This window comes from Accipiter gentilis, chromosome 18 (assembly GCF_929443795.1).
Source record: "Accipiter gentilis chromosome 18, bAccGen1.1, whole genome shotgun sequence".
Lineage (NCBI taxonomy): Eukaryota > Metazoa > Chordata > Aves > Accipitriformes > Accipitridae > Astur > Astur gentilis.
The window spans coordinates 9461531-9477634 of record NC_064897.1 but is presented as its reverse complement, the minus strand read 5'-3'; the positions used below and the strand labels follow the sequence as shown (position 1 = coordinate 9477634).

General features: G+C 40.3%; 1 protein-coding gene across 13 annotated transcripts in view; it reads right to left on the bottom strand.

The window, feature by feature from the left end:
- ITPR2 (inositol 1,4,5-trisphosphate receptor type 2) overlaps nucleotides 1-16104 on the bottom strand; it is a 286834-nt gene that overhangs the window by 64368 nt on the left and 206362 nt on the right. For all 13 annotated transcript variants that reach the window (XM_049822308.1, XM_049822311.1, XM_049822321.1 and 10 more), the window contains 4 exons: nucleotides 15405-15605; nucleotides 13386-13496; nucleotides 8384-8479; nucleotides 7049-7168 (listed from right to left, as the gene is read on the bottom strand). In XM_049822308.1, the coding sequence (XP_049678265.1) occupies nucleotides 7049-7168; nucleotides 8384-8479; nucleotides 13386-13496; nucleotides 15405-15605 (528 nt within the window). The remainder of the gene's footprint in view (nucleotides 1-7048; nucleotides 7169-8383; nucleotides 8480-13385; nucleotides 13497-15404; nucleotides 15606-16104) is intronic.

The window sequence follows — 16104 nt, the reverse complement described above, 5'->3', positions numbered from 1 at the left end:
GTTTTGGCATTGCTATCAGCAAGAGCTTCTCTGTTAAGGAGAGAGAAGGAAACAAAACCCCAAAACTGCAAACCTCAGCAAAGCCTTGCAAAAAACAACATTCTTTAGCTCGAAAAATTATACCCATCCTGCAGAAAGGGAGCATACTTATTGCACAAACTCACAGCTATTCATCCTGAAGGACAGGTTTATCCTAAAGAATGGATTTGACGATCTCCTGGCCTCAAAAAGTAGTCCTGTTCATTTAAGTATGTATAGTACTTTTCTCCATTTGCCATCAGATGCTTGGGAAGACAATCTCCAATAATACCTGCCAATTACTGCTTGCTCACATCAGCTGCAAAATTTGAAAATGGTCATCGCTACACAAAATGTGACTGGTCTATGTTTTCACTCAATATAACCAGTGATTCTGGTACAGTACATCCATTTACACCAGACAAGCTCAGACTTTTTTCTATGTGGGTCTTTTTTCCAAAATCCTATTCTCATACACTAAAGACACCACTGTTTTAGAGTGTCCCAGTCAGAGATGTATAAAAATTCAAATGAACCAAGCCATTTAATTCACGGAACAGAATCAGCTCAAAATCTTTGTCAGCAGAACCTAGGCACAGCCTAATGTTTTGTAAAGACAGACACTTATGGGACTAATGGGCCACAGCTCCATTTTTGAGCAAAGCATCTACCTGAGGCAGAGGATGGGCAGAAAGAGGTCAGCAACCTTAAAAATTCACCAGTGTGAACCAGTGTGGTCCCCAGGTCTCAGCTCTTTGGGAGGATCCTTGCTGGAGCTGAAAGCTGCTTCCCAACTGGATGAGGCTAAGCCTATCTTTTTAGAGCACCCACACGGACAGGGAGAACTCTTTTAGGCAAATGTTACGGGCCAGTAATGGCAACACCACCACTGAGGCTAAAGGTGTTCTTGCAAGACTTTTCCACTTGGCTTCTGTTCACTTCTTTTCCATGGTATAACCCTGATATTATCATTTCAGCCAGTTAATGCTCACTGCAGACTGCTGGTGGTTGTAACTGGTTCCACCCATTCCCTATTCTAAAGAGCCTTCCCCGTGTTTCTTTGCTGTGCCTTATAGAAGATGCTTGTTGATGCACAGTATTAAGTAATTAATTTCTTCCTTTTTCATCAACATTTCTTTTTAAACAGTCAAATTCACCCCAAATTTACCCCTGACCACAGTCACACTTACTTCACACAGAATACTGTTTTGCCTACCTGGGATAACCCAGCCAGTTGACAAAACTTTGGATTCTCATACTAAAGGACAAGTTACATACAATGATCCTGTCTCACATTTGGAGGCACACATTCACAGTGCTAATTCTCATGTTCCCCATACATTAAATAATGGAGAATCTGCACCCATGATTTTAAGGAAGGTCTTGCCATGGCATCCCTTGACATGACTTGAACTATATGTGGGTCAAGACAAATGGATGGGTACAAGAATTAACATTTACTTTATAGCATGTTTTAGTAAATGTATTTTACTTTATGGACACACACAAAAACACAAGGAAAAGAAGGACCAAGGTCCAAGTTCATCTGTCTAAATGTTAAAATACATCTAAGTGAAGGAAAGCCAGCAGCTGCTCTAAGCTACACCACCAAAAATAACTACCCACAAAAAACCTTAAGCCTTACAATACCTCCCTCATACACTTGTAGACATTATCTTATGAAAGCTCTTCTTGCCTTAACAATCTATAATATTAGCAGCACAGAAAAGCTTATTTGAAAAATATATGTTAGCATCATTTCTTTAAAAGACTCTTAGAGTACTAATGTGCTCAGTGGTTATGCACTTCTCAACTGTAACACCTGATAAATGCCAATTTTCCTCATTAGTAAGGTAGCTGGGATTGAGTGAACATAGGACGAAACCCAATGTAGCAGTTAAAGCAAAGCACTGGGGACCAAGTAAGCTGTATTTGCTTCCCATGACAGATAATGACTTGCTGTCTGTAACTGCTTCTGGCTTGCTGTCTTCACCTGTAACACTGGGTAATACTACCTACTTTATGAGAGGGGGAAACAAAATTAACAAAAGCTTTTAACTGCTCCAAAATCCTACAAAAAGGAAGATTAATGATTTTAAAATTTCTGAAACCACTATTTTTATTGTCATTTATTTGTTCTGCTGTAGCGTATAAGAGTCCCAGAACCCGCAGTTCTAGGCACAGCATTGATGTGGAAAATAAAGGTGGTCCCAGCCATTGCTGTACTCAAATCTGATGAAAGATATAGAATGACATGCTAAACAGAAACCCACAGCAACAAAAGGCTTTGTGCTTCTTAGAATTTTACATATTTGGACAGCTGAATTTTTTAACACTGACTTTAGTTTCTACTTAATGAATGTATCATATCCAAGTCTCATTATCAAACCTGTCCTATTTCAAATGTCAAAAATAGTAACTTTTAAAAAGCCTGTAGTGTACCCCTACTCCCAAACTATAAATCCATGCCATCAATTATTACCATTTTAATTGCCTAGTTAGAAAATAGTCTTCATGTGTGTACACTAATAGGCAGTAACTTCATGAAGTAAACATGGCAGTAAGACATTAGTTTGATAAAGCTTGCCAAGTCTGATACAGAAATCTTGATTTTCCTATTAATATATTAACAAATATATAAGGCTGAATGACTTATTTTGCTCAGTCCATTTAAAACTAGCACCAGAGAGGAAGGAGTATGACTTACTTGTGATGTCTAATTGCTACAGTATGCTTAGCAGTACCTGCAGCAAGAACCTTACAATTCACCTATTGTAAGTGATAGTAAGTAAGCAAATCCTACCTCTTTTCCCTTGGTTTATTTTAAGAACTTATAAATGGAAGAACACTTCCAACTGTGTTAGTCTATCAGAAGATAGCCTGGTTCGAGCTTGTGTTCATTTATGCTGCATACCTGCATTGATACCAAGCAGCATTAATTTCTTCTAACCTTATGGCATGGAGGAAGTGATTTTTCCTTAAGTCTTGGTGCCACCAGTAAAATTATATAAATATAAGTAGGCTTGGTACTCCATTTGGATTTAAATAAGTTTTTAGCTAAACCTCATTAAAAAAAACCAAAACAACCTTCTATTTACCTGGAGGTTACAAAGGTATTGTGGAATTCCAAGACCTACACTCCCCTCCAGCAAGGTATTTAAACATACGCTCAAAATGGAGCAGTTGAGTAAACATTTTGCTAGTCTGAGAGCACAGAACACGCATCATGAAAGGGGTGACATGCTATGCCAGTACCCCTATACTCCTGGAACAGCTTTGGGAACCAGATGGAGGAAGTCACAAGGCATTGAAAATTTGAAAATTTTATTACAGTATTACAATTTGCTTCCCTACTCCCTACCTACTCGTATCATTCTAGATCAAGGACATGTGTACACAGCCCTACAGGCAGATGAAAGTGCATTCTTCCCAAGCTACAAGCTGACTAGAAGCTATGTAAAGTTATTTCACGTTCTTCTGAGCCTCATGAATAAAGCCCCTGCTGAAAGGTACACTGTATTAGCTTGGGCTTCATGCCTGATTTAGACAGTTTGCATCTAGCTGAAAAACACAGAGACACACTCCAAAATATTTTCTGTTAACAGAAGCACATATATACATGCATGCAAACTACAGGATCCTGTGGTTATAACCAGTGCCTTATTTCACTTCATAGTAAATATAAAGGGGTCATGAACCTCACAGAAATACTACTGACTCCAAGAAAGTTTTTTTAAGTTTACAAACTACTGAAATACCTTGTTATAACTAACAGGTAGAAAGCTCAAGCAGTCATCTGAAAAGCCAGAGAATTTCTTTAGCCTTTTATGATTTCTTTTTTTTGGGTAGCCATTTAAAAACTTGAGTCTCCTACACTAATGCTTCTGCACATAAGAAGTGAGTAAGTATGAAATTTTTTGTGCTACTATGTCAAAAGGTTTTGTAATCTCTACAGAGACATCACATCAAGATGAAGTCTCTTTGTGGACAGCCTTACTAACCTCGCAAAATAAAGCGTAGCCTGCTTTAACACAATCTTTTAAAAGGACAGCAATAGAAACACCACACCAATTAATTTTGACTGAGGTCTGAAAAGAATAGGTATAAGAGCTGATGGAACTATCCATAACATACCACTGGCATTCACCCAAGACTACTGTAAGAAATCAGCAATCTCAATATCAAGGCTTGGCTCTGAGCATGACATTTGAACAAGACAAAAAAACCCCAGAATCTCCTCCATGGATTTTCAAGAGAATTGTGAACGCTCTCTTTCTAGCAATAATAGGCTTATCTTTCCAGGATGTGACCTCAAGCACCAGTTTGTGTCACTCCTCCACAAGCTGTAGGAGAGCTACATCTGGAAGGAGCCCCTACCCTAAAGCCAGGCTGCAGACTGGGGGTGCAGCTAGGTCGGTTCTTCATGGATAAGTTAGTTCTGCTTTCTCTCATGGGTGCTCCCTTCTCCTCTCTGCTTATAATACGTTGAATGGGAAAAGTGAGGAGCAGCAGTGTCCAGACAGTCTGGAGTCAGTGCAGGGGAAGCAGCACAGCTATGGCACGTGGCAGGCTGGAGGAAGATGAAGAAATAAAGGAAAGAAAAGAGGACAGAGAAACATGTGGAAGAGACGTGGTAACTGTCATGTTATGGCATATTAAACAGTCAGCGTCTTACCACCATGTCGCAGGCTGCTGTGCCCACACACCTCTGTGTGTCTGTGTGTGATGTACAAGTGTGCACATGCACTTCCATACGTGTGCCTGTGTTTGCATTTGGGGTAGGGGTTGGGAGGCTGTAAAGGAGATTTAGCAACAGAAATCTCAGCCTTGCTTGTGACATATTTATAACTTTCTATGCACTGTGGGTCAAACATTTACAAGAATGCCTTTTGCTTCTGGTAAAATCAACCACAGGAAGAGCAAGGAAGGATGTAGTGGTGCCAAAATGCAGAACCCACCATCGCCCTGAAGACTGCAACGACAAAAACTGAAAGTCTGAGCTCCCCAAAATAAACTGTCTGTGTTTGAGGGCTGTAACAGCAAAAAGAGGAACTCTTGGTCTTTATTTTGCTGTTACAGAGGGGCCAAAAAGCTGTAACTAGAGCAAGTGGTCACAAGCATCAGGAAAGTGACTGAGGAGCTACGCTAGTTGTAGAAGAAATAAGTCAGATGAACTGTGAAACTGTAAGGAGCACAGCAAAGAATTACTATGTAAATCAGGTCAGCTAGGCTGAGTGGAAGGGCCAGCCACCAAAAAGCCACTTTGACACAGCAAAGTGTAAGAGGGTGTTTGGAGAGCGGAGCCAGCAAAGGAACCCAGCAACAATGGCCTTACTGAGGAGGGACCATGCTCGTATCCTGCCCATCCCAGCGCAAGTGAAAGGGCACACATGGAAAGAGTTTGGGGTCAAAGATCAGCAGTCCTGTGCCAAGAATCATAGCTTTTCATTAGTGAAGGAGAGAGAAAGGCCCCAGATTGCCTGCCCTTCCATTGCTTTGTTTTGGTATGGGGCTTCACATGGCTACAAAGCTATTGCAAACAGACACATGTACTGTGTTACAGAAATGCAAGAAGAGGAAAACAGTCCATTTTTTTTCAAAAAGATGGATATTTTTACAGCATTAAAAGCCAGTCATGCCATTTAATTCTACAGAACAGGAAGGAGCTCAGCAAACTGCTGCCATGAGCCTTATGCAACCAACATCCTGACTACAGATCAGGCATTTGGAATAGCTGTGGAGCGGCTTCATGGGCCTCCCCGGCACCCTGAATATGTATCTAGGGACAGAGCTTAATCTACACCTCAGCTAGCTAGTGTACCCTTGGAAGTGACCTCTCTGGTAAAATGACCCCAGCAGTCACTTAATATATAGTTTTAGGCCTATATTCTACTCCCCCAAATTAATTATCCATTGTCACCAACCCTGTTAACACAAACTGTAGGCAGAAGACATAAAATTCCAACATTTCAATTTGGCAGGCATTTAAATTTTCAAGGAGTAAATAGTCATACAATGTAAGGTGCTACAGAAACTTTCTAAAAATTCTATCATCTTTGGTGGGTGTCTTATGTACATGCAGTGCAAGAGTGGAACATGGTCATCCATAACAACAACATAATAACAAGACTTATTTAAATGTGTTGCAAGCACGCGAGCATAAATCAGTAACTGTTTTTCCATTCCTTGCTTGAAAGAAACATTGCATAATACCAGTGTAACTATAGATTGCTTTCTTTTCTTTTTCCATTGACTATTCAATTCCTAACAACACTTAATAAGTATAATCAATGTGGAACACTCCCTATCCCTATCTGTTTATTTCTTCTTACTTAGTAAAAACATTTTTAAAAAAATTTGGCCCTTATATGACATATATCATTATGATATAATAAAAAAATGTGGTCTTTACTTAATTTAAAAAAATCTTTTCAATACTCTTAACACAATGAAAAATAAACTATTTTTGATACCAACTGCTCTGAAGAATTAATATACCTTCAGGGTCCATTTTACGTTTACCAGTAGAGAAGTAAAAGTGATCAGAAAAAGCTTGAGGGCACTACAAGATAATTCAAAAGAACAAAACAGTGAAAAGGTCCAACTATTCTTATTAGCTAATTAATATACCTAAAATAATATGAATCTTCTCAATTCAAGTTCACTTGGTATCACAGTTGAAGCTACTATTTAAATACACCAATAATAATAACTTGATTTATGATTTGATTGATATGAATGAGCTCTTAATGCTAAAAGAAGACAAAGCTAAGTATACATTAACTGCTTTGCTCTACGTTGTTATTTCACACTAACAGAGCCTACCAAATCCTGCAGAGTGCCTACTCATACAGTGAGACTGCTCACTTGTCCTGCTCTCAGCAGCTTTCCAGATAAAGTCATGTTGTACACATACCTAAGCCAGAAATCACAAGAAGGGAAAACTCCCTTTTTTGATCAGACAGGTTTTGTGTGGCATTTAACCACATAATGCTTTTCTGGAAGCAGTCCCATAACAACGAAAACATACCTGATGTGCCAAAATATAGATATTATGGCCAACATCTTTTGGAGAGATGCCATCATCTCCATTCTCCTCCTCATGGTCACATTCGAGGCCTTGGTTATATGCATTCTTCATCACATCCACCTGTAACACAAACCCAACCAAGGAGAGATGAAATAACTGCCATGCTTGGGGAAAAAGCACAGAACGCTGTGTTTGAACGCACTCGCTTTGTTCAGCTCAAGCCTGGGTGGGTGCCCTGCAGTCCTGCAAGAAGAGGGAGCAGTCTGAGAAACACTTTCTGAATAAAGACGAGCTTGAAGTATTTATGAAGCTCCAAACTGCTACATTTCTCATCAGGAAAACTTCTGCAACCATGAGAAAGGAACAGGGACGCTGAGTCTTTCTGAACAGGTATTTTCACAAATGCTTTTAAAGACAGATCTACAGATACCACAGGCAGAGTCTTGTGGCACTTAAGAGTGCAGCCACGATCCCTCTCTGGCTAGAGCTGGCTGCAACGTCACGCAGCATTCTCCAACCAGTTTAACACAAAAAAACCACTAAGCCAAAAAGAAAAGGAAGATACAGATCTTGGCAGGACGCTTGGGTAATTCCAAAATATTCAAAAGCCTCTTACAGGACCAATGGGGTGAAATCCTCTGTTCCCCATGCAGGGCCTGATCCTGTAGTTGTACCTTAGGGGTGGCCGCATCATGCTGACATGCCACCATGGCGATGACGCCCTGAAACCATCAGGCCACTGGGCTCTGCCCAATTACAGGGCCTGATGCCCATGGATCTCCCCACAAAACAGGTTTTTCAGTCCATGCTGTTACATGGCCAATTGGATTGGAAACGATTTCTCCAGACTTACAATCTATTTAAAATTCCTGGAGACCTACACAAGTATCACGGTTGTTCCAAAATACAGCAACAACTGCTTCTAACTGTTTGCTCATGAGACATATGTGTAACATACAACATACATACATACCATGTATATATTACATGTCTACACACACACTTCTGTTAGCACTGTTTCACAAACTGTACAAGCTTAACTTCCCAGCCGCTGACAAAGTGTACTTGAAGACAGTCTACCAGAATATGATAATTTAGTTAGGAAACAATTACAGAAAAGTGCTTGGAACGGATAAAAATAATGAAGTCGTAAAGACTGAAATCATGCATGCTTGATCCTTTTAAAGTACTTTTTGTGAATTAGTACTATCCTGATACATTGTGTCACTATACGCTGCCAACACTTTTCAGCTTAGATGCAGATAATTTTAAAAATGTTTTAATGATGATTTTTTTTCAGCCAAAAGATTTATGAATATTCAGAAGTTTTCTCACCAGTTCCCTTGGTCTCATGTTGAAAAGGATTCTTTCCGCATTCTCACTGTCATGCCTGCTTTCCATAATAGCCAGCAAAAGCTTGGAGGCATTGTTCTAGAGATACAAAACCAAGTTAATGCAAATTTAAAAATCTATTTCATGGATTAACGACCCTTGCATTTGTTTTAATTGAGATTACGAGGACCACATTTTTAGCGGATAAGATTTTAAACTACTCACATCTTTTATTTTCCTGACATATTTAATAGGGTTTTTCTCCCATTTTCATGTCAGCGTACTGTAAGGTTAACTAACCCTGCATGCTATATTGGAAGAAGTATTTAAAATATTGAAAAATACTCGACTTAAATACAGAGCTTTGTTCTATGCTGTGCACAAGAAACAAAATCCCGTTTCCTTTTCTAACTGCCCACCTAGCAATTTTTGCCATGGCTTTCTATTAAAACAATACTCAACAGAGGTAATTACAAAATGTATTACATGAAAGGTTTCATCACGCAGGCAGGTTTCATTCCCCTTTGTTTTTCATAAAGTCCAATTGGTTATTATTTGAAAGGCTACAAAATAAACTGTTTTCCTACATTCCTGGAATTTTGTTTCACTACCAAATATTCCAGGGGGAACATATAAAGATATTCTCTACTTTGTCAACTGGCTGCTTTTCACCGAGACCTCTCCCAAGGATTAAATAGCATAAGCTTTAGCAGCAGTAACCCAGTAGTGCCTTAGACTTCGGAGACCTGTCTGTAAATTCCAGTTAAATCAGATGCTGTGAACAGGAGAGGAAGAATGGTTTCAGAGGTTTGACTGCTTTCTGGCAGAGCACGGTTGCCTTGGTTCACCTGCCACAGCATCTCACCATCATCCTCTCTTACAGACCAAGCTGTGTGAATACTTGGAAGTAGACCACAGTCCCACGATACAGGTAGGGGCCAGTAAAACTCTCAACCCACCATAAAACCTCTTTCTCAGCTGCTTATTGCCAGATGTCAGCAATTCAAACTGAAATTTCTTGCAGCGAGGGTACGCCTTGGACAATTAGTATTGACAATCTTGGAGGAAGAGGGTTGAGCTGCTTTTGGGACTGAGGCAAAAAGAAAGATGTTTCTGCATATTCAAGCAACTTCTGTTTTAAGCAGCCTTTTTATCTCCAGGTTTTGATAGCAGAGCTGAAAATCTGGAGCACTAGAGGCCAAGATAACACAATCATGCAAGTTGTAGTCCCCAGGGAATCCCAGCCAAATTTGTCCAACTCATAAGCCTTTTTTTAAAATTATGATTTGAATACTATGCTGTGGAAACCTGCTGGAATTTCACAGCTAAAAGTCCTCAGAGTTTCTTCTTGGTGGGCACAGAATCACAACAAAATCATGCAAGTTGGATCACCCCGCATTTGAGGGTCTCCTTTGGACTGATATTTCAAGCAGTCCAACTCCCTGCTCAAAGCAGGTTGCTCAGGGCTGTGTCAAGCTGAGGTGTAAACATCTCCAGTTGGAGGACTGTAGGATTAGAAGTCAGCAGCAGAAGGAAAAAGAAGATGAAAGGAGGGTGGATGAATAGAATGAGGATTTATATATGACAGGGTAACTAGGACCTTCTGGGACAGGATATCGGGAGCTGAGTGAGAAGCCAGGAGAGAGGGGACTGGGCTTGCCAACACAAGGATGAGATAAGGACAAAGAACAATGGATGAGAAGAGAAGACCGGACTGGGACTGGCTAAAGGAGAACGGGACTCTGTATCAATTTTTCCATAGCTCCCCTTTCCTTTTGCTCCAGAATCAAACCAGCATCATCCATTGGAAAGGTCTGATCAGACTCTTTATCTTGCAACCTACATTGCAAAAGTTTAACCTGCACAATCAATGAGGCCAGGTGGAGGGAAAGGATAGCATTTAAGACACTTGACAGGGTGCTGCTCTGAGGAACTGGATGCTGCTTTTTCTGCTGCAGTTTTCCCTCACAGTGGTGACCAAGTCAGTTGTGGTAGCATCAGTAGGATCTTAAACTGAGGAGGAGGGAAGGGGGCAAGACAGGCTGTGAGGTAGCTTGAGAAGGAAGGGGAGGAAAGAGTGAAGAAAGGCACCAGTCTACTTGCTCATAGATGAGGAGGACTTTGAAGCTATTTCCCAGTGCAGACAATCCTGGGGATGGAGAGAAGTCTGCTGCAGCTTTCAGGGAATGACGAAAGGTAAAATGTGGGTAGGACTTTGTGTCATCAACAGCTAGCTTCTTGATACTGACTCAGCAAAAGTGGCATGCCATAGCCTAGAATCACAGCAAGCAGGCACATCCTCCAGTATTTTTTCTCTCTAATCACTTGCACCCGTCATTGAGAAGCTCATCTCACTACTTGTTTCTCATTTGCTGCATGCTTTGAGACCCTAGGATCTGATTTCCATTCCCAGATATCAATGAGGAAAAGAGGTCCATTACCTGGAAAATACAATATAAAGTTCTTCGTAACACATTAGTACTGCAAAAAATTAGTTCCCAGAGCTACAAACAGGACAGCCCAAAGTACTTCTGGCCTTCATTTCTCTTTACCTGAGTTAACATCTCACCTCCTCCTAAGATTTTTAGAAAAATAAATTAATGGGTGAAGCAACTAGATGCAGCAGAGTAAGGTGCTATGAGAAAAGCCAAAAAGACACTTGTATTAGACTCTCTCTACCCTTAGACTGACAATGTCTCTTCATCCTGCCACTATACAGAGTGGCAGATATTGAGGTCATACTGTGTGCCAGGGCTTAAATACTAGTCAGTAAGGAAGGCTGGGGGTCATACTCAAAATAACAAGAGGCAGAACAGAACATTGGCCATCTGTGCACTCAGTGAACAGTGGCTACCCTGCTAACTAAATGATTTGGGAGTCCAGTGGAAAATATAATCCATGAAGATGTAATTAAATACCACATCACAAGCTATGTGCAAAACAAGCTAAATTAAGATGGGATGGGAAAATATAATTCTGTGTTGCCTTTGCTTTGGTTGGGGGGCATGAGTTCAACCTACAATGTTCCCTGAAAACAGTGTCTGAACTTGTGTGTAAGCGTGTGGGCCTATATACTTTGCATTCTGTATTTTCATTGCCAAATTTATGTATTCGCAACTTTAGAGTTGCCTATGAACACTGACAGATTGTCAATGTTAAACATTAGCTGGTAGACTCAGCGCTACATTGTTTTGATGTGTTGCGACTCAAAATGAAAACCAGTAACTTCTTAATTTAGATCTAATTCTTGACTTCACATCTGGCTCAGCACTGTGTCCAGTTCTGGGCTCCCCAGTATGAGAAAGATATGGAATTAATGGAATGAGTCCAGCAAAAAGCCACAAAGATTATTAACGGAATGGAGCACTTTTCATATAAGGAACAGCCAAGAGCTGGGACTGTTCAGCCTGGAGAAAAGAGGGCTCAGAGGGATCTTATCAATGTGTATAAATAACTGATGGGAGGGAATGAAGAAGAGGGGGCCAGACTCCTCTCAGCAGTGCCCAGTGACAGGACAAAAGGCAATGTACACAAATTAAGACACACATTAAATTCTGTCTAAACACAAGAAAACACTTTTTTTACTGTGAGAATGAACAAAAACTGGAATAGGCTGCCCAGATGGGTCATGGAGTCTCCGACTGTGGAGATATTCAACTGGACACGGTGCTGGGAAACCTGCTCTAGCTGACCCTGCTTGAGCAGGGTGGTTGGACAAGATGACCTCAAGATGTCCCTTCTAATCTAAATGACTCTGTGATCCTGTAAAATCAGAATAATTTCCACAGTTTGAACCTTTGGAACCATTCACTACAATTTTTGCTATTTAAGTAAGGCATATATAGCCTCCTGTGAACAGGGCCAAACTGGTCCTTGCAGCAACGTCTCTAAACTCCATTTTTGGTTATTACGTAGTAAAGATGTTCTACAAGCATTTGCTAGCTTCATGATAATGGCAAATCAAAATGGCACTGGAGTTACTGTGGCTAGGTCTTTACAGAGGCTGAAATTTTGACTTCAAAAGAACTGTCTGCATGTTCAAAGTTAAATGTCTGCTTAAGTGTTTTGCTTGAGGGGGGCCTGAATTACATTGCCATTCAAAAATGTAATTACAGTTATTAAAATCATGTGTAAACCACTGTTGATTCAATGTTTCATTGTACATGATATATAGCTATATTAATTATTTTATTAGACATCCATAATGTTGCCAATATGATGCAATGCAGACACCACAAAGTATTTGCTGGTTTGAGGGAGGAAACAGAGCATCTGCAATGGAAATACTTCATTCGGAAGGCAAGAAAAGGCAATAACCCAAGGCTCCTCCTGACAAGTTCTACACTACTTGGCAGATAGTATAGCTGCAGAGCTCCCCTCTGCATGCAATAGCACACAGACTAGAGAAACTTTACAAGCCTACCCAACTCTCCACAGAACACACCAAAAAATTACAAGCCCTCCCACTCTACTCGTCGCCCTCCCAACTCTACACTTTGTCCTACTCCTCAGAGGACACTGAGAAGGGAAATAAAATACAATTTACTTTAAGCTTGTTTTCAACTTTATTTGACATTACAGGTCATCTGATATATTACTCTTTTTTCACAACATCTCCTTCTCAAGTAATTTTTTAAGAGTTCAGTATATAGAGAATGCCTGACTTGTTACGTGTCTGTACAGTGTTGCTATTTATCAACCCTGTGAGATTTTATGCCCACAATATAGACTCTTCAATGCGAGCTATGTCGTGTCTATTTGATAGGATTTTTTTTTAAAAAGCTGAGGACATACTCCCAAACACAACAGTGAGTCAAAAGGCCTGTGGTAGAGGGCCTGATAAGGATTCAGAAGCTGAGCTGATTTGCAACGTTTGTTTTCAAAGGCTTCTGAGTATATTATGCTATGGTAAGATTAAGTAAATGTCAGGTTGTCCAGAGCTCTTGCATAGGTATGTCTTCTATTATTACCCAAATTTAAATAAACAAATTTACATTTACTGTACCTTTAGCTGAAGCACCAAGTCCATGCAGTATTTGCCAAGAGGGTTTATGTCATTCAAGATAAGTGCAATTATAATATCAATCCCATTAGATTCATGGGCGGCTATGCAAGTCTGCAAAATAAGAGAAGGGAGTTGGGGGGTCGGGGGAGAGGGAAGGAAGGAGGGGGGAAAAGAGGGAGACAGGATGGGCAGAGGGAGGGAGAGGGAGAACATGTACATCAGCAGATTTCCAAAACAAGGACCCAGAACTTGAAAGACCTTGTAGCAGCAATGAACCCTCCAGCCCAAGCAGAGCAGCCCGAAAACATGCCACAAGAGGTGCTGGGGAAGACTTGTGTAGTACAGAACTAACCCCAACCCTGCCAGTAGTGGAGTACACAACTGCAAAAATGGTGGTGCAAGCTAAAACATGCTTGCAGTCAATCATGCAGGGTTTGGCACTAAGTGGTACAAGTTACAGGCAGCAGCCCACAGGAGCACTGCCAGATTCAGCTGAAGACACATGCAGAGACATAAAAGACATGGTTGAATGTAGGCACAATCAAATCTGCACACTCAAGTTCTTAATTTGCACTCAGCAACCGGCATTAATATTGTCCTTATAGCATGAATTGTTTGTGAAGATTAAGGTTTTCTACATGCATCTGGATGACCTGTATAGAAAGACATTTCTGGACATGGAATTCAAAACTGTAATTATGACCAATGGTACTTCCCAAACGCTTTTACAGCTGGAGTCCTGCACCTTCCAAGCCTTGTAAGCAAGTGTCAGTTATACAAAAGCCTATGGTATTTTTTCTTCTAGCAGGTTTATAGGACAATAGGAAAGGAAAAGGTTTCCAGAAAGACAGACGGGGGAAAAAATGAAAATAAGAGTGTGGAGCATTTGCCTCTGAAATACACTGAATTAGACTTGCAGTCAGTGTAAACAAGCATAACTCAAATCTTGAGTGACTTCCCAACAGGTAGGTCTAAGTAATAAAGTGTAATAATCATTCCCTTCCACTATCAGCATCCCTCCAGTGCTCCTCAAGTAAACTTGTTGGAGAACATGTTAACTTGAAACATATATTTGTTTTCATCTCCAGTCCTATAATTATTCTTTTTTTATAGATGTTTTTCCTATTCATTAATGGATCAAATATGACTGTTTAAAATTTAGTCTACTAAAGGATTTTTTGTTTATTTTTAAAGTATTAAGCAAAGGCAGTTGATTACCAGCAATGGCAATAATAGCACTTTACACTTCATTTGTGCACGTTAATGAAGTAGCATTAATACTGCATGTATTTCTTCAGCTATTTCTAGTATCAAGAATAGATTGCATCTGTAATTTTGCCCACTGCAATTTTCCCATTGCTAATTCATAGTAAAAATTCTGCTATTTCATCTACTGTGACAACTTTACTACAGTTCTCTTCAGATCAAATATAGCAGCATGTAACTACATTCTTTACCTTTCTATACCGCCTCAGCATGGCACTAAAGAGACATCTACCAAAAGTCACAGCTGTATGACTTAAAAGACTGCATCAAGCAAGGCACAGAAGATTAGAAGCATGGTCTTTAGTCTCATCCATTTCACTACTGATACCATAATTAAAAATGCTGCTAGGTAGTATAGCAGGATAGTAAGTTAAACTTTGTGACAATTATGTGAATTAAGGAAAGTAAATGTTAGCAACCTATATAAACACCAGCAAAGGCAAAATGTATGAAAATTAAGAAAACAAGATTGCGTTTGTAATGTACTTCCACAACTGTGTCTCAAAATCCAGTCTCACAAAGTGATATTTAAGCCACAGACCCACTGACTAAGAAATTAAACTCTCTCCAAAAGGACTGGAAACCCTCTGACTTAAAAGGATTGCTTCCCTTCAAGCAAGGAAAGCTTGAAACTTAAGTTAAGCCTAGTCATAGCAGTTACAAGTGAATTTATGTTATTAAGAACACTGAAGGTTTTATGACAAGCACACAGATACCATACTCTTCTGCATCCAGAAGTTATTTGAGCCCTACCTGGTTTTCATGACATGGGCCCTGGCAATATTCGGTCAAGCTTTCCAGTGTCTGGTTCACAAGAGCCACGTTCCTCTCATTGATGTAAAGCCCCAGTAAGCCCAGCCCACCTGTCGTGCTTCCACAGATACAGTCCAAAAACTGAAGGGTCTCACAAACAAGGTTGTAATTTGTTTTGTTGTTCTGATGTCTTAAAAAATTCTGGTGGATGGAGAAAAGAACACACAACCCCCCCCCCAAAAAAAAAAAAAACAACAGAGAGGGTTAGAGTGAAGTCAAGCACAGTCTTTTTTCATGAAAATATTGAAGGGTACAATTTATGACCATATGACCACTGTACCTTAGGAACTGAAGCACACTACACTGTAGAAAAGATATTATGCCTTAGTGCAGCAGTCGAGAACTGTTATCTGATTAAATCAGTAGAGAAAGGAGAGCTTAGGAAAGTGAACTTTGCAAACATCTGCACTGGCCTTAAATGTCATATATATGTCCTGCATACCTGCCCCCGTCCATCTATTACGACCCTGCTCTTGGAAGCTTGTGGCCCCACAGCTGAGCAGGTTTGGTGGCACATTACGACTGCTCGTTAGCAGTGCCAGCGCAGAATGGTAGCTTAGCTCAAACCACCGCCAACACTGCCTTAAGGGAGGCTGCTGGACACAGCACTGAGAAATATTTGCAGAAAATTCACTTTGCA